Source organism: Haliotis asinina, chromosome 10, assembly GCF_037392515.1.
Source record: "Haliotis asinina isolate JCU_RB_2024 chromosome 10, JCU_Hal_asi_v2, whole genome shotgun sequence".
Classification (NCBI taxonomy): domain Eukaryota; kingdom Metazoa; phylum Mollusca; class Gastropoda; order Lepetellida; family Haliotidae; genus Haliotis; species Haliotis asinina.
The window spans coordinates 41,515,411-41,533,103 of NC_090289.1; the positions used below are offsets into that span (position 1 = coordinate 41,515,411).

At 38.5% G+C, this 17,693-nt stretch overlaps 1 protein-coding gene across 1 annotated transcript in view; it reads right to left on the reverse strand.

The window, feature by feature from the left end:
• The window catches only part of LOC137297688 (uncharacterized protein KIAA2012-like), a 68,539-nt gene that overhangs the window by 20,392 nt on the left and 30,454 nt on the right, over positions 1 to 17,693 (reverse strand). Inside the window, exons 7-15 of the mRNA XM_067829606.1 lie at positions 17,186 to 17,321; positions 15,573 to 15,794; positions 14,433 to 14,540; positions 13,967 to 14,038; positions 13,205 to 13,348; positions 7,251 to 7,406; positions 6,522 to 6,632; positions 5,609 to 5,734; positions 824 to 939 (exon numbers count right to left, since the gene is read on the reverse strand). Of these exons, the coding sequence (XP_067685707.1) occupies positions 824 to 939; positions 5,609 to 5,734; positions 6,522 to 6,632; positions 7,251 to 7,406; positions 13,205 to 13,348; positions 13,967 to 14,038; positions 14,433 to 14,540; positions 15,573 to 15,794; positions 17,186 to 17,321 (1,191 nt within the window). The remainder of the gene's footprint in view (positions 1 to 823; positions 940 to 5,608; positions 5,735 to 6,521; positions 6,633 to 7,250; positions 7,407 to 13,204; positions 13,349 to 13,966; positions 14,039 to 14,432; positions 14,541 to 15,572; positions 15,795 to 17,185; positions 17,322 to 17,693) is intronic.

Consider the following 17,693-nt stretch of genomic DNA (forward strand, 5'->3'; position numbering starts at 1 on the left):
AAAGAAATATTTTAATAATCTTGTTAGTTACTTCAAAAGATTGAAATTAGGCCATTTTCATACATAATTTATTTCAAAAACAAGCCTTAAATGCCTGTCACCAAATCTTCTACTAATGAACTTGATAATCAGAATGTACCAGAATGGAGGCTGTGCAACAACAGATGTGACTGGTGCATTACTGACCAATCACACGACATGTATCTTACAGTGCTGGTCGGTTCCTGCACAGACTGACTGCGGGAAATATCGCGGGTAGGGTGACGATCGGCCCACAATGATGCTGCATGCTAAATTACAATTAGGAAGCGGTTAACTACAAAACTAGGAACTAAAAACACCTGAAACAGAGATCAGCTATCAACATATATGTAGGTTTCTAAATCTGATATGAATTAAGTAGTAAATTCTTTCTAATAAATTGTATCTCATTTAATTAACACATTTGCTCTATCCATGCACTAAGATGTTTATACTACTAAACTATCATTCAAATTGCCTATATAGCACTAAATAATAATATTTTCATGTATAAATTTCTCTAGACCTAAGCTAGCCTAAACAGAATGAAACAATACTAAACTATAGTCATATCAAGATCTTTTCAAGACTAGTTACTTCTTCTAACTTCTTTTAACTTATATGCAGAGGAGTCAAAGATACTAACTACTGTAAACCAAACAATAGTCCAGCTTTATGATGGACCACACAATCCACTGACTGACATCATACATATTGATCTTAGCGATTGGGAAACCATTACATCCATCAATCTAACACAGTTACCTCCCTTGGAATAGTGCCTGCTCCCTCTACTACTCACCCTGATGTCCGTCTCCAGATTGTGCCCAGCCTCTGACTGACTTAGAACGCTCTGAGCGATCTTCTGGGCATGCTCAGTGAGAGCATCAACCAACAGCTGCTCAGAAGCGGATGATTCTGAAATACCAGCAGCATGTTATAGTCATTGTCCAGATTTTAGTGACGCTAAGATAGTTTAAGTTGATGTTGATGTATGGTACTTATGACTATCCAAATGCTAGAAGACCTTAAAAAATGGAGGCCCACCACTACAGTTCAACTAGCAGGACTCATAACATAGACACATCACAAACGAATTGTTGAATTTGGGAACAAAGTCTCACTTTCAGGGAACTGACAAAAAACAAAGACATGGTGAGTTATTGTAAAGCCTGAATTCCAATGACATGTCAACAATGTTGCTTGAGTTAGAATCCTCATTCACATTGTCCTCCCTAAACATAACCTACCAGAAACTTACTACATTGTACTTACCATGAGCCAAAATCTACTATATGCCTTTTCAAAGTGTTTAGGTATAACATAACCTAGGTAACATATGTCATATTTGGGATTTCACTTTCTTAGTAAAGTACAAATTCTAGTACTTTTTTTTCGGTTGAATCCCATCCGGGATTCGAACCCGCACCCTCAGAGTCAGGCACCTAATCGCCAGCACACAAAGTCAGCCGCCTAGCCCGTGGAAGTCGCGGTGGCTGAGCGGGCTAGGCGGCTGACTTTGTGTGCTGGCGATTAGGTGCCTGACTCTGAGGGTGCGGGTTCGAATCCCGGATGGGATTCAACCGAAAAAAAAGTACTAGAATTTGTACTTTACTAAGAAAGTGAAATCCCAAACATGACATATGTTGCATTTGACCACTTTCTAAATGGCATCGTGTAATCATAACCTAGGTATTTTGGATGACAGCTGTAATACTGTGAAATTCTAGAAAAATCTTGTCATAACACCTGAACCAGATATCGTCTACCAACATATATGTAGGTTTCTAAATATGTTATGAATTCATTAATAAATTCTTTCTACCCAAGTACTAATATGAACATACATATTCTACCTCTGGCTATGACAGCCTTCAAAGGCTTTCCGCTTAAGCTGCTGTGACAAATATAAATAAACCTTGGTATCACACATGTGAATATCATAATAAAACTGACAATACACATTGAATAATGTTCCATCATTTAATGCAATGGCTATTTGAAAAGGCAAGTTTTAGTTATAAATCAGTTATTTGTAGTATATACAAGTGATATATTCACTCACATTTACTCATTAATAAAATTTCGTTAAAAAACAAATCATATCTATAAAAAAGTTAATCGTTGAATTCTTAATGTGAAACACTGGATTGAATTATATGCATATTTGCATGCACAAGATAAGCAGAATTTTTAAATGGTTTATTCATGCAATAGTTATGTCATCAGAAAAAATATATATCCACACACTTGAGTACAACCAACACCAACACACGTTAGTTGTAAAACAAAATCAACCATGCATGCAGTTAAACAACCTTGTCCCTCAAGAGGGATGAAAACATGTCACTTGAATACACCCAGGTTTATACGACACCAATGATGTAGAGTTCTCCAGTTACTCTTTTAACATTCAAGAAATGATGTGAAAATCATGTAATCAAATACCACGTCTTAGCTCTTCCATATTACATCTCTTTCTTGTTCATGGACTGGAGTGAGTGAGTTTAGTTTTACGTCACAGCAATATCCCAGCTATATATACCAATGCTCCTTAAATAATTGAGTCTGGACTAGACAATCCAGTAATCAACAGCATGAGTATCGATCCGCGTACCTGGAGTATGATGACATGTGTCAAGCAAGTCAGCAAGTCTGACCACCTGATTCCATTAGTCGTCTCTTACAAGCATGGGTTACTGAAGACCAGTTCTGAATCAATTATGATCAGATTGTGGATATTTCATGGAAATACAATGTACAAAATATGTTCCTCCTATACTGACTGGGTACCTGATTCAGTGTTTATTGTTGGATGATACTGGCTTGGCTCAGCAGCTGATATGAACATTTGTTGGTCCACATACCTCTTGATGGTTATATCAGAGTGAGTGGGTGAATGAGTATGGTGTTTATGCTGCTTTTAGAAGTATTTCTTCAGTATTATGGCAGGGGACGTCAGAAAGGGGCTGCACTGAGTCATGTCAAAACAATATTATTTTAAATAAGGACATATTGATAATTTTAAAATTCTTCAAGGTCTTAACATCCTTGAATCTGTTCTGGTAATGACAATAGTCCTGAATGTGTGAGAGAACCATGGAAGTACTAGTTCTTGTTGCATATTTAAGTATTCATGACAGCATGTTATCTTTTTAACCTGAAAAAGAATTATCACAGGTTTATAATGGAAAAGGCAAGGAGACAAGTGAAGAAGTGTGAGTGCTGATATGACACCCAAGATGTGCAACTAAAAGAAACAAGTTCAATCAATGTAGGTGGTAGCATGCAGAGCAATGATGTGCAACCACTCAGAACGTGCAATAATCGACTTAACCTTCATCAATCCTGGACACTGTTGATCTCGATGACCTCAGTGACCTGATTGACCTTGTCCTGGTTCGAGGTGAGGCGGGCACAGAGGGCAGAAACAACTGCTCACCGGTCACCTGTAAGGAGCCACTGAGATGGGATTCTCCTGATAAAATCCTTGAGTTCTTTTCAGTTGAATGAGATTGTGGCCTTGACATTGACTGACTGGTTGCTTTAAGATCATTTTGGCCATCGCTGTCATCCCTCCCAGACACAATCATGTCATCTGCCCAAGCTGCCAACACAACATCACAGTCCTCAGCAGTGGGACTTTCACAACCTGAAAGATTCAGTGGAGGGAGCTTCTCTTTCAGGTCAGACCCGTTTTTTGGGTTTGAAGATTTTGATGAGGCTGTTGAACTGTTCCGCCCTTTAATGGAGAGTAGATTTTCCTTACTGCCATCTTGCAGACTATTTCCAGTTTCCTCCATCATCTGGGTCACACTTTTCCCTCTGTCACTGGACCTGCTCCTGTCTGTCAGCCCGGACTGACTCCGGTTTGAGGTCCATCCTGGGTTCCCATTTCCCTCAAACACAGATGTTTGGCCAGAAACAACAGAGATTGACCTCTGAGTGTTTATGTTTGGCAGAAGATAATCTTTGGCCAGAGCTTCAGTTGAGTCAGTTTGGTTTTCGTCTGGGATAACCATTTCTTCTAAGGTCAATGGTTTTACAGATTTCTGTCTGGAAGAGGCACCCATTGACTCATTCAAATCATCCTTTGGTTTCTGGTCTGTGGTTTCACTCAGATCAATGCTCCTGTTTTGACTTTGTACACTGTTCCTGGAACTCCCTCTGTTCCTACTGAGATCAGATCTCCTTCCTGAGACAGGTGTCCTGTTCCTGCTTTTAGACTCAGTCCTTCTCATGTCAGAGGTCCGCCCAGACCTTGGTGTCCTTTCCATACAGCTTGACTTCCTCTGGTTTGTATCAGAGATAATGGATACTGGATTATCATTATCAAATACTTCATCATCAGGATCAGATTCTTTTCTGGAGCTCTTAACTGTATTACATCTTGACCTTTTCTTATTAGAGTCATCTTTATTTGACCTTTCGCTTGTCCTTGACCTTCCAATTGTCCGTGCACTGGGTAAAGATCCTTCTCCTTCTGCCCTGGACCCTTGCAAGGTACCTGCTGCTGATGGTGTTGAAGTTCTAGCTGATCTGGTTTTGCTGGTCTTGGGTTTAGTTTCTGTGACAGTTGCTTCTGTGGACTCCCGAGAAGGATCTGTAGTAAGTGTGGGCTGTGAAAGGTTTGTCATCTGAGAAGGATTTATATCATCTGTTGGGTCTGTGGAATCTTGACTTTTGTTTTCTGTTGGTGGGTGAGGAGTAAGGTCAAGCTCCATGGTCGGCTCTCGGCTGGACATCATTGCTCTAGCCTCCTCCTCCGGCTTCTCTTTGATTGGTTCCCACTCAGACTCAAACATCTCATCATCATACCCTCTGTCTGAATATGCTGAAACATCATGGCTGGCTAGATAGGACAAGCAGAGGAAAGACAAGCAACACACAACACAAAACAAGCTACTAAACACGTGACAGTATGAAGGATGAACACAAAAAAATACTTGTCTGTGAAACTTTAAAACGTCCACATGATCTTAAAAATGACATGAGCTACAAAACTTTTGATAATCTAATTGCCACATATCGTGAAGATTAGGATGTCATGCTTCCCTCTAACCTATGATGTCAACACTATGAGATTTTTTGTAAAACCTGTTATATTGAGAAGAAAAATCAAAATATATAATGCTGAAAAGGTTTTTGCTTGAAATATTTTTTTAATGATATGTTGAATTACTTCCCACTGTGTAATTTTGAACGTCTGCCAAAAAAGCAAAGAACTGACATGGCAGGAACAAAAAAATTCTTATTCCAAATTTGTCATAAATAAAAAAGTATGTTTTGAAAGTCCATGCATATCATATAGAAACCAGCAGACAACATGACAATGGTACTCATTACAACTGAATCCTGGATTACCAAGAATCAGTTACCATTCTCATATCTGAAAGTAGTCTCACAGATCCTTGTAACAATTTTGAAATCCAACCAAATTTATCCATCATAAGATAAGTGATACCAAACTCTTTTCACACCAGCCAGGTAATAATTAATAAGCCAGTATCACACAGATTACGTATTCCCTGCACCATATTCCCCGCATCACACTTGATGGTAAGCTAGCCAACACCACTCAGGATACCTGTTTCTATATGTCTGGCAATGAGAGTTGGCGCTGCTGGTGCCAGTGATCGGCCCTGATCACTGCTGGCATAATTCCACTGATGGATGGATGCAGATGCATCAAGCTCTCTGACAGAATCTGAATCTTACATGGAATAAACACAACATACCATAATGAACTTATACCCCAGAACTGTAGCAATACACACCACAGTGAATATCAATTAAATGTTTGAAAAGTCACATATTCTTCAAAATATTCATTATTCATATCATGTCTGCCTTCTTTTCTCAAATACAGTTCATAACTTTTATAATTGTACATAACCGATCCATTTAGTTGCTTTGTATAACCAGTATTGGTTGCTAAAAATCACTTCTATCCCAAAATACCAACATGGTGTGTCCTAGTTAAAGTATGGGTGAGTGAGTGATTTATCGTTCATAGCTTCATTGTATCAATTTGTAATGTGAAATGGCACAGAGAAAGCAAAGGGATACATGCTGACAGGACAACACAGTGCTCAAAGTTCAGTTCATACTGGCCCCTGGGTAATATGGTATTGACCAATGCCATGACAACAATTATTGGAACATGAATTAAGGTAGTGAAGTTAATACTGGCCCTTAGTAACATAGTACTGCCTATTGCCATGACAACATTAGGTGGAACATGACTTAAGGTAGTGATGTCAATACTGACCCTTAGTAATATAGTACTGCCTGTTGCCATGACAACATTCCGAGGAACAGGACTTAAGGTAGTGATGTCAGTACTGACTATAGCAATATAGTACTGCCTGTTGCCATGACAGCATCCACTGGAACAATGTTTAAGGTAGTGATGTTCATGATGAACCCCTAGTAATACAGTACTGCCCGTTGCCATGAGACCAGCTGCTGCAAGTCGTGAAACTGATACTGACACCAACCTTTGCGAGACGACCTCCTCTCTTCCTTGGCATCCATGTGGATCCTCCTTCGGGACTCCTTCCATTCCTCTGGTTCGTCCGTGTCCGATGGGATGGACTCTGCCACCTCACCTTCAACACATGGCCATGTGAATCTTAGTCCTCTCTGAACAGTCACTCAGCTAAGTCACAAATGCTTAACAGGCAGGGAAAGTTCACAGTGATACAAGTCATAACACTTTGCAGGATGATAGGGGAATGAAGGGCAGAAGAACAGGGGCCATAATCAGAATGAATTGGGAAGTGGCCAGAGTGAATAAGGGACTTGGGTTTAGCATTGATTTGCTCATTCTAGTTAATGTGAGAGATCAGTTCTATGCTTATTTCAGCAAAATCATGGGGGAATCAAACCTGGGTCTCCATGTGATGTGCAAACACTTTAACCACTAGACTACTCTACTCAAATTTAATTTTGAAAGAAAGATGTTAGCATGAATTTATCAATATTCCATACAATATAATTAATCGAATCTGGACCCGGTGAACCTGAGATAAAGGGAAGTAATCATCTTCATAATACTGTATACTGACAGGCAGTCAGCCAGGTCACACAGCCACTGGTACCACTGCTACCTTTAGTTCTCCTTCGACTTCTTTAACATGCATAAAGCTATCTATCTAACAGAATTCATTGAAGGTAGAATGAACTGACAAATATTGTTTTTATTTCCAGATACAGCTGACACCTACCATCGCCCACCCTCTTGTTGACACGCATGACATCTTGTAGTTGTGCCACGTCACCCTGTTTAGATGGTCCAACAGATCCACCAACGTTGATGATCTCACCGTCAGGGGCGCAGATGATGCTACCTTTCAATGAGCCATCACCAATGACGCTGCCGGCTGTACAACATATAGACATTATTCAGCACATTCAACTCCAAAAATCTATCTAAATAGTCTTATATACATACCTTAATTTCAAAACCTTACTCTTGACATGTCTGAAAAATAAATCTAAACTGAAATGTCCTATCTATTATCAGTAAGTTTCAAACAGGCCCCTATGTCATTTCATTGCACATACAAACTTTATTTTGTTGTATATATAAACTTTATTTAATATAAATGTTTTATTCACAAGAATATTACATTATACATAAGATATTATATTAGCATTTGAGATATTGCAAAAGCTTCATGCATGTAAAATGATGGAAATTTGTTGCTACACTATTACAGCATATCTTGATTGAAGTTCTACAACCTGCAATTTTACACACCAGCATCATGGCTACATCTAATATGGAATGGAAAGGAATGGAATGGAATGAAATCGAGTGGAGTGGAGCGGAATGGAATGGAATGGAATGGAATGGAATGGAATGGAATAGAATGGAATGGAATGATATCAAGCAGCACTGATCATACTAATGTCCAAAAACTATTCTAAGGGCAGACTACAACCATAAAACTACGGTAAAAGTACCACCCATTGGTGCATTTTGGTATTAGGCCACTTAATACTAGTATTTGATCTGAGTAACTGCCATTTCAGCTTAACATGGAGTAAGTGAGTATGGTTTAATGTCCCATTTTTTCTAGCAATGGTGGATGGACACCAGAAATGGGTTTTTCACATAGTACACATGTGGGGAATCAAACCCGGGTTTTCGAGTGAACACTTAGACCACTAGGCTGACCCGCTGCATTGCTGAATGGGGAAGGAAAGCCTTAAGTGACGCAGTAAGTAGATGCATTCACCATAACAATAATGTACGATGTTGATTTGAAAGATTCCATCTGGGGCTAATATAGGATCTGAACCTACAGTCAGCCACTGCAAATCACTGTCACCAGTGGCCTATCTTTAGATAAATTTACTAACATGGCATAGATACTGTATTATTAAACTGACATGTGATGGTCAGCAGTGGAGCAATTTGTTACTATTTCCACTATCAGATTGTCAAAATTTACACTATATTTCAATATTACTAATATGTGATACACACTGATATTATAACATATTGTAACAGATACAAAATGGTTTATGATTACAATGTTTCAAGAGATCTCTGATATCAACAGTGTGTTATTGTGTAGCTCAAGTAATCATATCCATACTCTCTGAATGTAGCTAACATGATCATCAACATAATGGTTTATGATTACAATGTTTCAAAGGATCTCTGATATCAACAGTGTGTTATTGTGTAGCTCAAGTAATCATATCCCTACTGTCTGAATGTAGCTAACATGATCATCAACATAATGGTTTATGATTACAATGTTTCAAGAGATCTCTGATATCAACAGTGTGTTATTGTGTAACTCAAGTAATCATATCCATACTCTCTGAATGTAGCTAACATGATCATCAACATAATGGTTTATGATTACAATGTTTCAAGAGATCTCTGATATCAACAGTGTGTTATTGTGTAGCTCAAGTAATCATATCCATACTCTCTGAATGTAGCTAACATGATCATCAACATAATGGTTTATGATTACAATGTTTCAAGGGATCTCTGATATCAACAGTGTGTTATTGTGTAGCTCAAGTAATCATATCCCTACTGTTTGAATGTAGCTAACATGATCATCAACATAATTTACTGTAGCTAGACAAATGATGTCTTCCTTGAAAGGCATTTAAGAAGTTGTGAAGATGATGGAAACCCGAGTTGTATGGATAGTCAACTTCTTTATTGCAAAGAGTGTGATGTTTTTGTGTAGCTACAAAAACTGTTATAAAACAAGTCATGACAAGTTGCTTGATAACGGTGTTAGTGCCATACTGAAATGTGGCACTCATTGCAATACACAAGTGCATCAGTTGCTTGATAAAGGTGTTAATGCATACACCAAAATGTCACACTCATTGCAATAAAGAAGTTGACCATCCATAGAACTTGGTTTTCCTTTAAACAAAGGATAGTCGACATTTTTAATTTTTTCTGTGGCTATGTAAAATCAATATATCAATATTATATTATTTTGATGCACCTCCCATAACAAGATGTAGCTTACATAAGATACCACAAATGGGTTTCACTCATTGTACCCATGTGGGGATCGAACCTAGGTCTTCAGCATGATGAGTGAACACCTTCACCACCAAGGTACCCTGCTGCCCCTGACATTCTGTGGAGACTAAGGTGATTCATGTTGAAACTGTTTCAATGCTGTTAGTATGTGATCATCATCACCGATTCTATAATTCAGTATAGCTAAACAAAGGATGCATGATTTTGATTCTAAGTTATTCTGTTGCTAAAAGCATTATCAAGAGTTATACTGTGGTCCTAAATAAGTATTTTGTACTTTAATAACAATCTACATTATTTTCACTATCTAAACACTATAAAAGGCTCTAAGTTATATTTATGTAAAAATATCAGGAAATTTGAAAATAACAACAAACAGCAGGGGAATATATAAGACAGAAGGTCAGAAATAATGATGCTAAAAGGGATACAGCGGAACAATAACAGTCATTATACCCAAGCTATGCTGCCAGCAGGTGCTTGCATGAGAACCATTAAGACATGTAAAGAGGTATTGATGTTCGGCAGTGCCCCAGAATAGTTCCTCTACCTATATCTATGACTCATGCAAGTCATCAAAAAGAGAAATATTCTTATTTACGAGCTTCAAATTCTTGAAGGCCTTTTTCCAGAATGTTACTTGTTAAGTAAAACGTGTAACCTGCCAAGTTTTTCTTGTATAAAACTATTTTTGTGTATTATCCATTTAAATAGATAAGTTTTAGAATGTACAATCTTGCATATGTACACATATATGAAAGCCAGCTATGAATGAATCAGCACACTGAAACCCATTTCGAGGGACCATAGTGCTGTGTTTCAGCTCAATGTTGAAAGTGACAAATGTCAAACATATTGATCAGTTTAATGAAAACATCAAGTTTCACAGCTAAGATCATAATCAGGGTAAATTTGCATTTCTAGGTCAGTGGATTATGGAAGTCTGTTAATGCCATGAAGCCACTATGCATGGGGGGTAGCATGTTTTCCATTTACTGTCACATGTTCTTTTGTTCAATAAACTTTGATCACCGATAAACAGTTCTGTTAGCTACATGACTGACTGCATATTTCTTATTCAGAGATATCAGATAACAATGTCCGTTCACTGTTACTTGTCCAGTCTTATTCTTATCCTATATTAAATAAATTTTAATTACCTTTAAATAGTTCAGTTTGCTTTATGAATGGATAAGTTAACTTTCTACACTGGTGTGACTAATATCTGTCATAACAGTGCAGTTCTGGATAGCATTTGATAACACACACTGACAACAACATACAGAGTTTGTACATTGAACTGTCATAACCAGATTTCAGATTATCGGTCTCACGCAGAGGTTCATTTCGAGGATGAGATATAAAGATGAAATGGGCTTTCATGTCATGTTTAAGTTTAGTAAAAATATTACAACAATAGCAGTTTTTCATCATGACAGTTCAGTTCTGCAGAAGATATAATTTGACCCTCTGACAATCTGATGCAATTCAGATCTGTACACTTACCCTTCATAACGAATTTTCAAGTCATTTATCAGGTCTCACAAAATGTTTTCTTCTAGAACATAATGTGACATGGGCTTTAATGTCATGTTTAAGCTTATTTAAACTACAACAGCAGTAACGTTTATTTGGAAAGACAGAGTTGACAATCAAGACATCATCCACCTGCATTATGGGCACTCTTTGTTGTTGAAAAAAAGGTGAGTGAGTGAGTGAGTGAGTTTAGTTTTATGCCACACTCAGCAATATTCCAGCTATAATCGAGTCTGAACCAGACAATCCAGTGATCAACAACATGAGCATCGATCTGCACAATTGGGAACCGATGACATGTGTCAACCAAGTCAGCGAGCCTGACCACCCAATCTCGTTAGTCGCCTCTTACGACAAGCATAAGAAAAAAAGGAATGTACATTGAAGCCTTGCAGACAAAACCTGACCTTACTTCCAGATCAGACTAAGCATAAAAGTCAAGATAACAGTAACTCTAGTCAGCAATTACAAACGCATGAACCAAAATCAATCTTCAAAATAAAGCATTGACTATTGACCAGTTTGATACATGGGTTAATCACGCTAACATGCAGGCAGTGGGAAGGGGTTACAGGTAGAACCTGGGTTAGAGAGGGTAGGCTTGGGGTGGTACAGTAGGTCTACAATAGTTATATCTAGGATCAACAGATTGTCCTCACTCTCAGACCGATCCGGGGAACTCATGCTGGAATGCTTGTCAAAGTCAACACCTGGACCAACCAAGTATGCACATCTTTATGACGGATGGTTACTGTTTGGTTACTTAATACCACAGAACACAGTACTTCAGGACCCCGTTTCACAAAGCTCATGTTAGCCTGAGATCTTGTAACATTTCTCAAAGCATTCTTACTTCCTGTGTAATGTGAAATGGGGTCTAGGTATATGACATTGACCTGTAAATACTGAAGTCTAGACCAGATGACCCAGTTTTTGACACTGTGACCAACAATCTTGGTTGGTTGTTTAATGCCGTTCTCTGCAATATTGCGGCTATATGGACCAGACAATGCAGTGATTAACAGCATGGACAATGATCTATACTAATGGGATACAGTGACTTGTACAACCCAGGTTATCTGGGTGTAAATCATACCAAAGCTGCCTCTTACAAAGAGTGAAGGTTACTGACAAACTCTATTCTAATCCTGATTCAACATCGGATTTACATTGTTCTGAAGCAAATCATTAAAAGCATAAAACCTTATTTGATATCATTATTACTATTAAATCAGAACATCTTGGCATTTTGATGTCTGTAAAGCATGAAAGTTGTTTTCACGAAAGAATAAATTCTGACACCTGCATTTTTCAGATATTCCACTTTCATTCATTTTCAAAGTGCCAGATTTTGTACAATTAAGAAATGATATTACCATACAGTATCTTTAATATTATCATAAAACAACAACCAAAACTGTATGAGAGATGAAACACTCTTTCTTTCATATTTCTTTCTTCTTTGGTTCTGTGGCAGTGCTAGTTGGTTAACGATTCACTCAGAAACATTACAGCTATGTAAAGGTGGTTAGTAAGATGTTGACCAGACCAGGGACTGACATAACAAGTATCTAACCATTCAGTTTCGACAAGATGACACAAATCAACTGAGTCAGTGAATCCCTCCATTGAATCCATCAGCAACCGCTTATGATTGGATTTTTCAGTTAGTTTGTATTCTAACGCCACACTCGGTAATATCCAAACTATCACATCAGGTGGCAGTTTGTAAATCATTAAGTCTGGACCAGACAATAGAGTGCTCAAAGGGATCAACCATGTCAGCAAGTCTGACCATCCAACCCTGTTAGTCATCTCCTGCAATAAGCATGTGCTGCTGAAGACCAATTCTAACCTTGATCTTCACCATAATCTTATGACAAGAATGGTTTGCTGAAGATCAATTCTAACCCTGCTCTTGACAAGAATCTTATGACAAGAATGGTACGCTGAAGATCAATTCTAACCCTGATCTTCCCAGGAATCTTATGACAAGAATAGTTTGCTGAAGACAAATTCTAGCCCTGCTCTTCACTGGAATCTTATGAGAAGAATGGTTTGCTGAAGCCCAAATCTAACCCAAATCTTCAAAGAGAGTTTTGGACTACTCACGGCCCTTCTTGGATCCAACACTCTTCAGGCTCTGCTGGCTCCCCTTCCAGTGGGGCCTCTGCTTGCTGGGAATGGACTGGATTCCACTGTGGGCGATGCTCTCGCTGCTGCTGTGGAGATTGGATCCCCCTGCTGCCATTGGACCTGCAGGTGGGGATTAGGATTATGATCATGATAATGAATGGTAGATGATAATTATCATGATAGTGGATGGTAGGTGATAATTATCATGATAGTGTATGGTAGGTGATAATGATCATGATAGTGGATGGTAGGTGACATTGATCGTGGCAAGTGGATGGTAGGTGATAATGATCATCTTATACCAAAGCTTACACCTGATACAGTTCATGATATTATACAAGGAGTGACAGTTACTGACAGAAAACCTTGTCAAGCTACAATGAAGATTTTACACTTGTCACTGGATCTTGGACAATGAAAAGAACAATCTGGGCCTAGATTTTGAAGCTCTCTTAGCGCTAAGACAGATGTAAGTTAATGTTAATGAATCGCACTTACAACTATCTTAGTGCCAAGAGTGCTTTGAAAATCTAGGTCCTGGTTAAGACTGTCTGACCTTCTGTAGATGATATTTTACAGGCCTTCAGACTTGTGGATAGTGAATAATAATGATTCAACAAAGGTACAGGACTGCTGGCCAGGGGCAATGTTGATAATTAGAATAATCGATTGATCCATCAACCAAACAACCAACCAACCAACCAGAACACCTGTAAATGGTGATAGGAGTTAACTCACCTCTTTCTGAACTCGACTGTGATGTCTTCTTTTGTTTCTTCCGCCTATCAGACCCTCTCCATTGTTCATCTTCTAATAACAAACATCATTAAGTTCTCATTTTCACAATATGCCAAAATAACATTCAGCATTTATATTACACACATTGCTGAATTACTAAACAATTTCTTTATCTCATATACTTATGGATATAATTTGTTGAAAAAAATGTACATAAAACAAATGGTATCCAATTATCCAATTAATAGTCTGTGCTCCTTAATTTGACACTGTAGTGGGTGACAGGCACAAGTTCATGTTTGTATATTGATAAAATATTGAAGCCAGCTCTTATGATTCTATTTTGCAAAATAAGTAAAACATGTTCAAGATGGTCAAAAAGGGAAGACAACACCAAACAATCTTGCAGTCAATGAACATGAAGAGTCGTCCACATTGATATTTCAAGATCAAATACTGCTACTACCATCCTTCGATGGTTTTGGAGGAACAGGTCGACCATCCAGCTCTGTTGTGTTCATCAACGTGGAGTGTTGTGGCGTGGGAGGTTCAACATTAACCATTGGAACACCATCTATCAAGACATGAACCATGCTACGAATCAAATGTTAGTGTGCAATCACTCCAATCAGATTTAGTGTACAGTCAGTGAACAAACTTTACATGTGATATGACACGTGCAACATGCATAAATGATACAGTTATTAAACTGCAGGAAAGTCAAAACAAGGTGCAATCACACTGATGTTATGATTGTCTTCACAGCAAATATTTGTAGATGGTATAGGTGACAACCTTTTCTTGTAAAGTGAGATTAGGTGAAATAGTGTTTAATGTTGAATGTTTCACTCATATGATGACATGCATGCATGTGTATATGTGGTTGCTTGAATTAGCCCAGACTTAAGCTGGTTTCATAGTGCCAGCTCACTGAGATACCATGCTGCAGTTACACATGCTATACCCCACTCTGATACAATAATCAATACTGACTGGGTATTAGTTGTAACCATTCATGCCAAGTGCCAGGCAGGGAACCAACAAGTACCACGTTAACGACTTTTTGTACAGCCTGTGAACCTGCAACCTTCCACTCTTTGGGTGGAGGTGTTAAGCACTTCATCATGGAGGCAATGTTCTTCATCAAGTACAAATTTGAGTACTTTGGAGGATGCCACAGATGCATCCACAATAATGGATGCCACACTCGTGTGTAAATAATGAACTTTCTGTGTTTAAACTGACACGACTCCCAAAAGCAAAACCGAAGAATACACACTGCCATCAGAAATTCACTGTTACTATATGGCTAACACTTTCTTTGTACTTTGGAGACCTGAGTCTCATTCTGGGATTGAGACCCACACCAAATTGACAGCACACAAAGGGATTTATTTTGATATGAAAATATAGCATTGAACAACCAAAATATTAGTATCACAGAAACTTATATAAACAGATCAAATTCCTTTCAAATTGCAAGAGTTGAAACTGGAAAAGATGTTTAGGTTTGTGCATGTGAAGTGTGGGTTACAAGTATGTAGTGTGTATGTCACACAGGGGAGAGCACTCGAAGCCAGTATGCTATATCTGTCATATGACACACCTTGTCCAAATATGGGTGGCAGTGTGATGTTCTGGTAGGTTGTTTCTCTGCTGACATCTTTTATAGGGGTAAGTGGATGTCTGGAGATAGCAGGAAGCTGGGGAATACTTGTCACCGAACCGGAAGGGGAGGAACTACTTTCTCGTAGTGAAACGACGGGTGCAATGCCAATGTACTCCTTTCCTGCTTCATCGATTCCATATGGCCAACTTCGATTCTTGGCTGTAATTTTATACAAACTTGATGATTTATTGCAAATTCACATTGATCTTACTCTGCTATTAAAAACAGGCCCCCCTAAGTAATTGAAGGAATTACAGCAAATTTGAAGGAATTGCATCTCAAATGTAAACAAACGCAGCCCACTCGCGAAACAACTGCAGCGATATCGGTAATTTAGCGGTAATAACAGAAATACATCGGCCCTATCGGAAGCAATGTCGGTAATACTGGAAACACGATCGGCCATCTTCGGAGATTTTTCGGTCGCGAGCAGAAACTCACGCAGCAAAACATGGCGTCGTTGGAAGAAGCACCCGTCTCGCTGAGATTTGTTTTTAGTTTCTACTATTACATTTTTATACTTATCCATCTTTGACCACCCGTGTTGAATGCGTTTAGGTATGAGGTGTTGTCGGGGCAATAACTTATGTTTTTAGGAAAAGATAGTCACTCTAGGAGAGCGTCACAAGTCATGCCCCTGTAGTTTGTTTACATCTGAACATCGAAGTCGTGCCGATGATTACGAACGTGCGCCAGATATAACATCATTTTTTTTTTTGTAAAACGTGTTTAAATTTGTCAATTGCACTTCGTAGCAAGAAAAATTATGGCTCATAAACTTCTTCATGGCGCACGTTCATGATGTTCGTAATCATCGGCACGACTTCGATGTTCAGATGTAAACAATCTCCAGGGGCATGACTTGTGACACTCTTCTGCAGTGACAATCTTTTCCTAAAAACATAAGTTATTGTCCCGACAACACCTCATACCTAAACACATTCAACACGGGTGGTCAAAGATGGATAAGTATGAAAATGTAATAGTAGGAACTAAAAACAAATCTCAGCGAGACGGGTGCTTCTTCCAACGACGCCATGTTTTGCTGCGTGAGATTCCGCTCGCGACCGAAAAATCTCCGAAGATGGCCGATCGTGTTTCCAGTATTACCGACATTGCTTCCGATAGGGCCGATGTATTTCTGTTATTACCGCTAAACTACCGATATCGCTGCAATTGTTTCGCGAGTGGGCTGCGTTTGTTTACATTTGAGATGCAATTCCTTCAAATTTGCTGTAATTCCTTCAATTACTTAGGGGGGCCTGAAAAAGAAAATGTCAAAGTGTGGAGAGTCTTAGAATTTCTGAAAAGTTATCATGCATATTACACCATGATACTTAAATGTATGTTTTTTCATTGAAAAGTAAAAGAGATCCAAGGCTAATCAATTTTTGCACTGTCAATCATTATAATTTTAAACTCACACGTGACACACTCAACATATTCCAGACAACTATCTACAAGTACATCCCTATAGAAGAGTTTTGAATAAGTTGACAAGAAAGACATAACAGAGATATTGTTTAAACAGTATCTCAGTATCTCATTACCAGAATGTCCTTTGACAGCATGTGATGGAATATTGGATCCCTTGAAAGAGCCGCCATAGTCGGAGCTGTGAGACTGGTTGTCGATTGCAGGAAAGTCAACATCAAGTTGCTGCTGTCGATGGGAATCTAACAGGGACTACAAAACACAAAATACAAAGTACAAGTCAAAGTGTGGCAAGACAAAACAAGTCAATTAACATGCCCCAGTTTCTGGAGAAATTAATTAATATTGTTCTACAATATCTTTAGCAGCATCAAGACCATCTGAGGGACACAGAAAGGGCTTCTCAAATAAGATTGATGGATTTATTCACAAATTGCACAATTCCACATACGATGCTTTGAGTCAGGCTTCAAAGTTAAACAGCTGTGCAATGGGAACTTTTACTGATGATGTTACACCACTAAACTATGAGAACTAAACACATACTTAGTACTGCATATATCGCATATCTACGAGACACATTCAGTCTAAATTTGTTATGTACTGAAAGACCAGTAACATTCA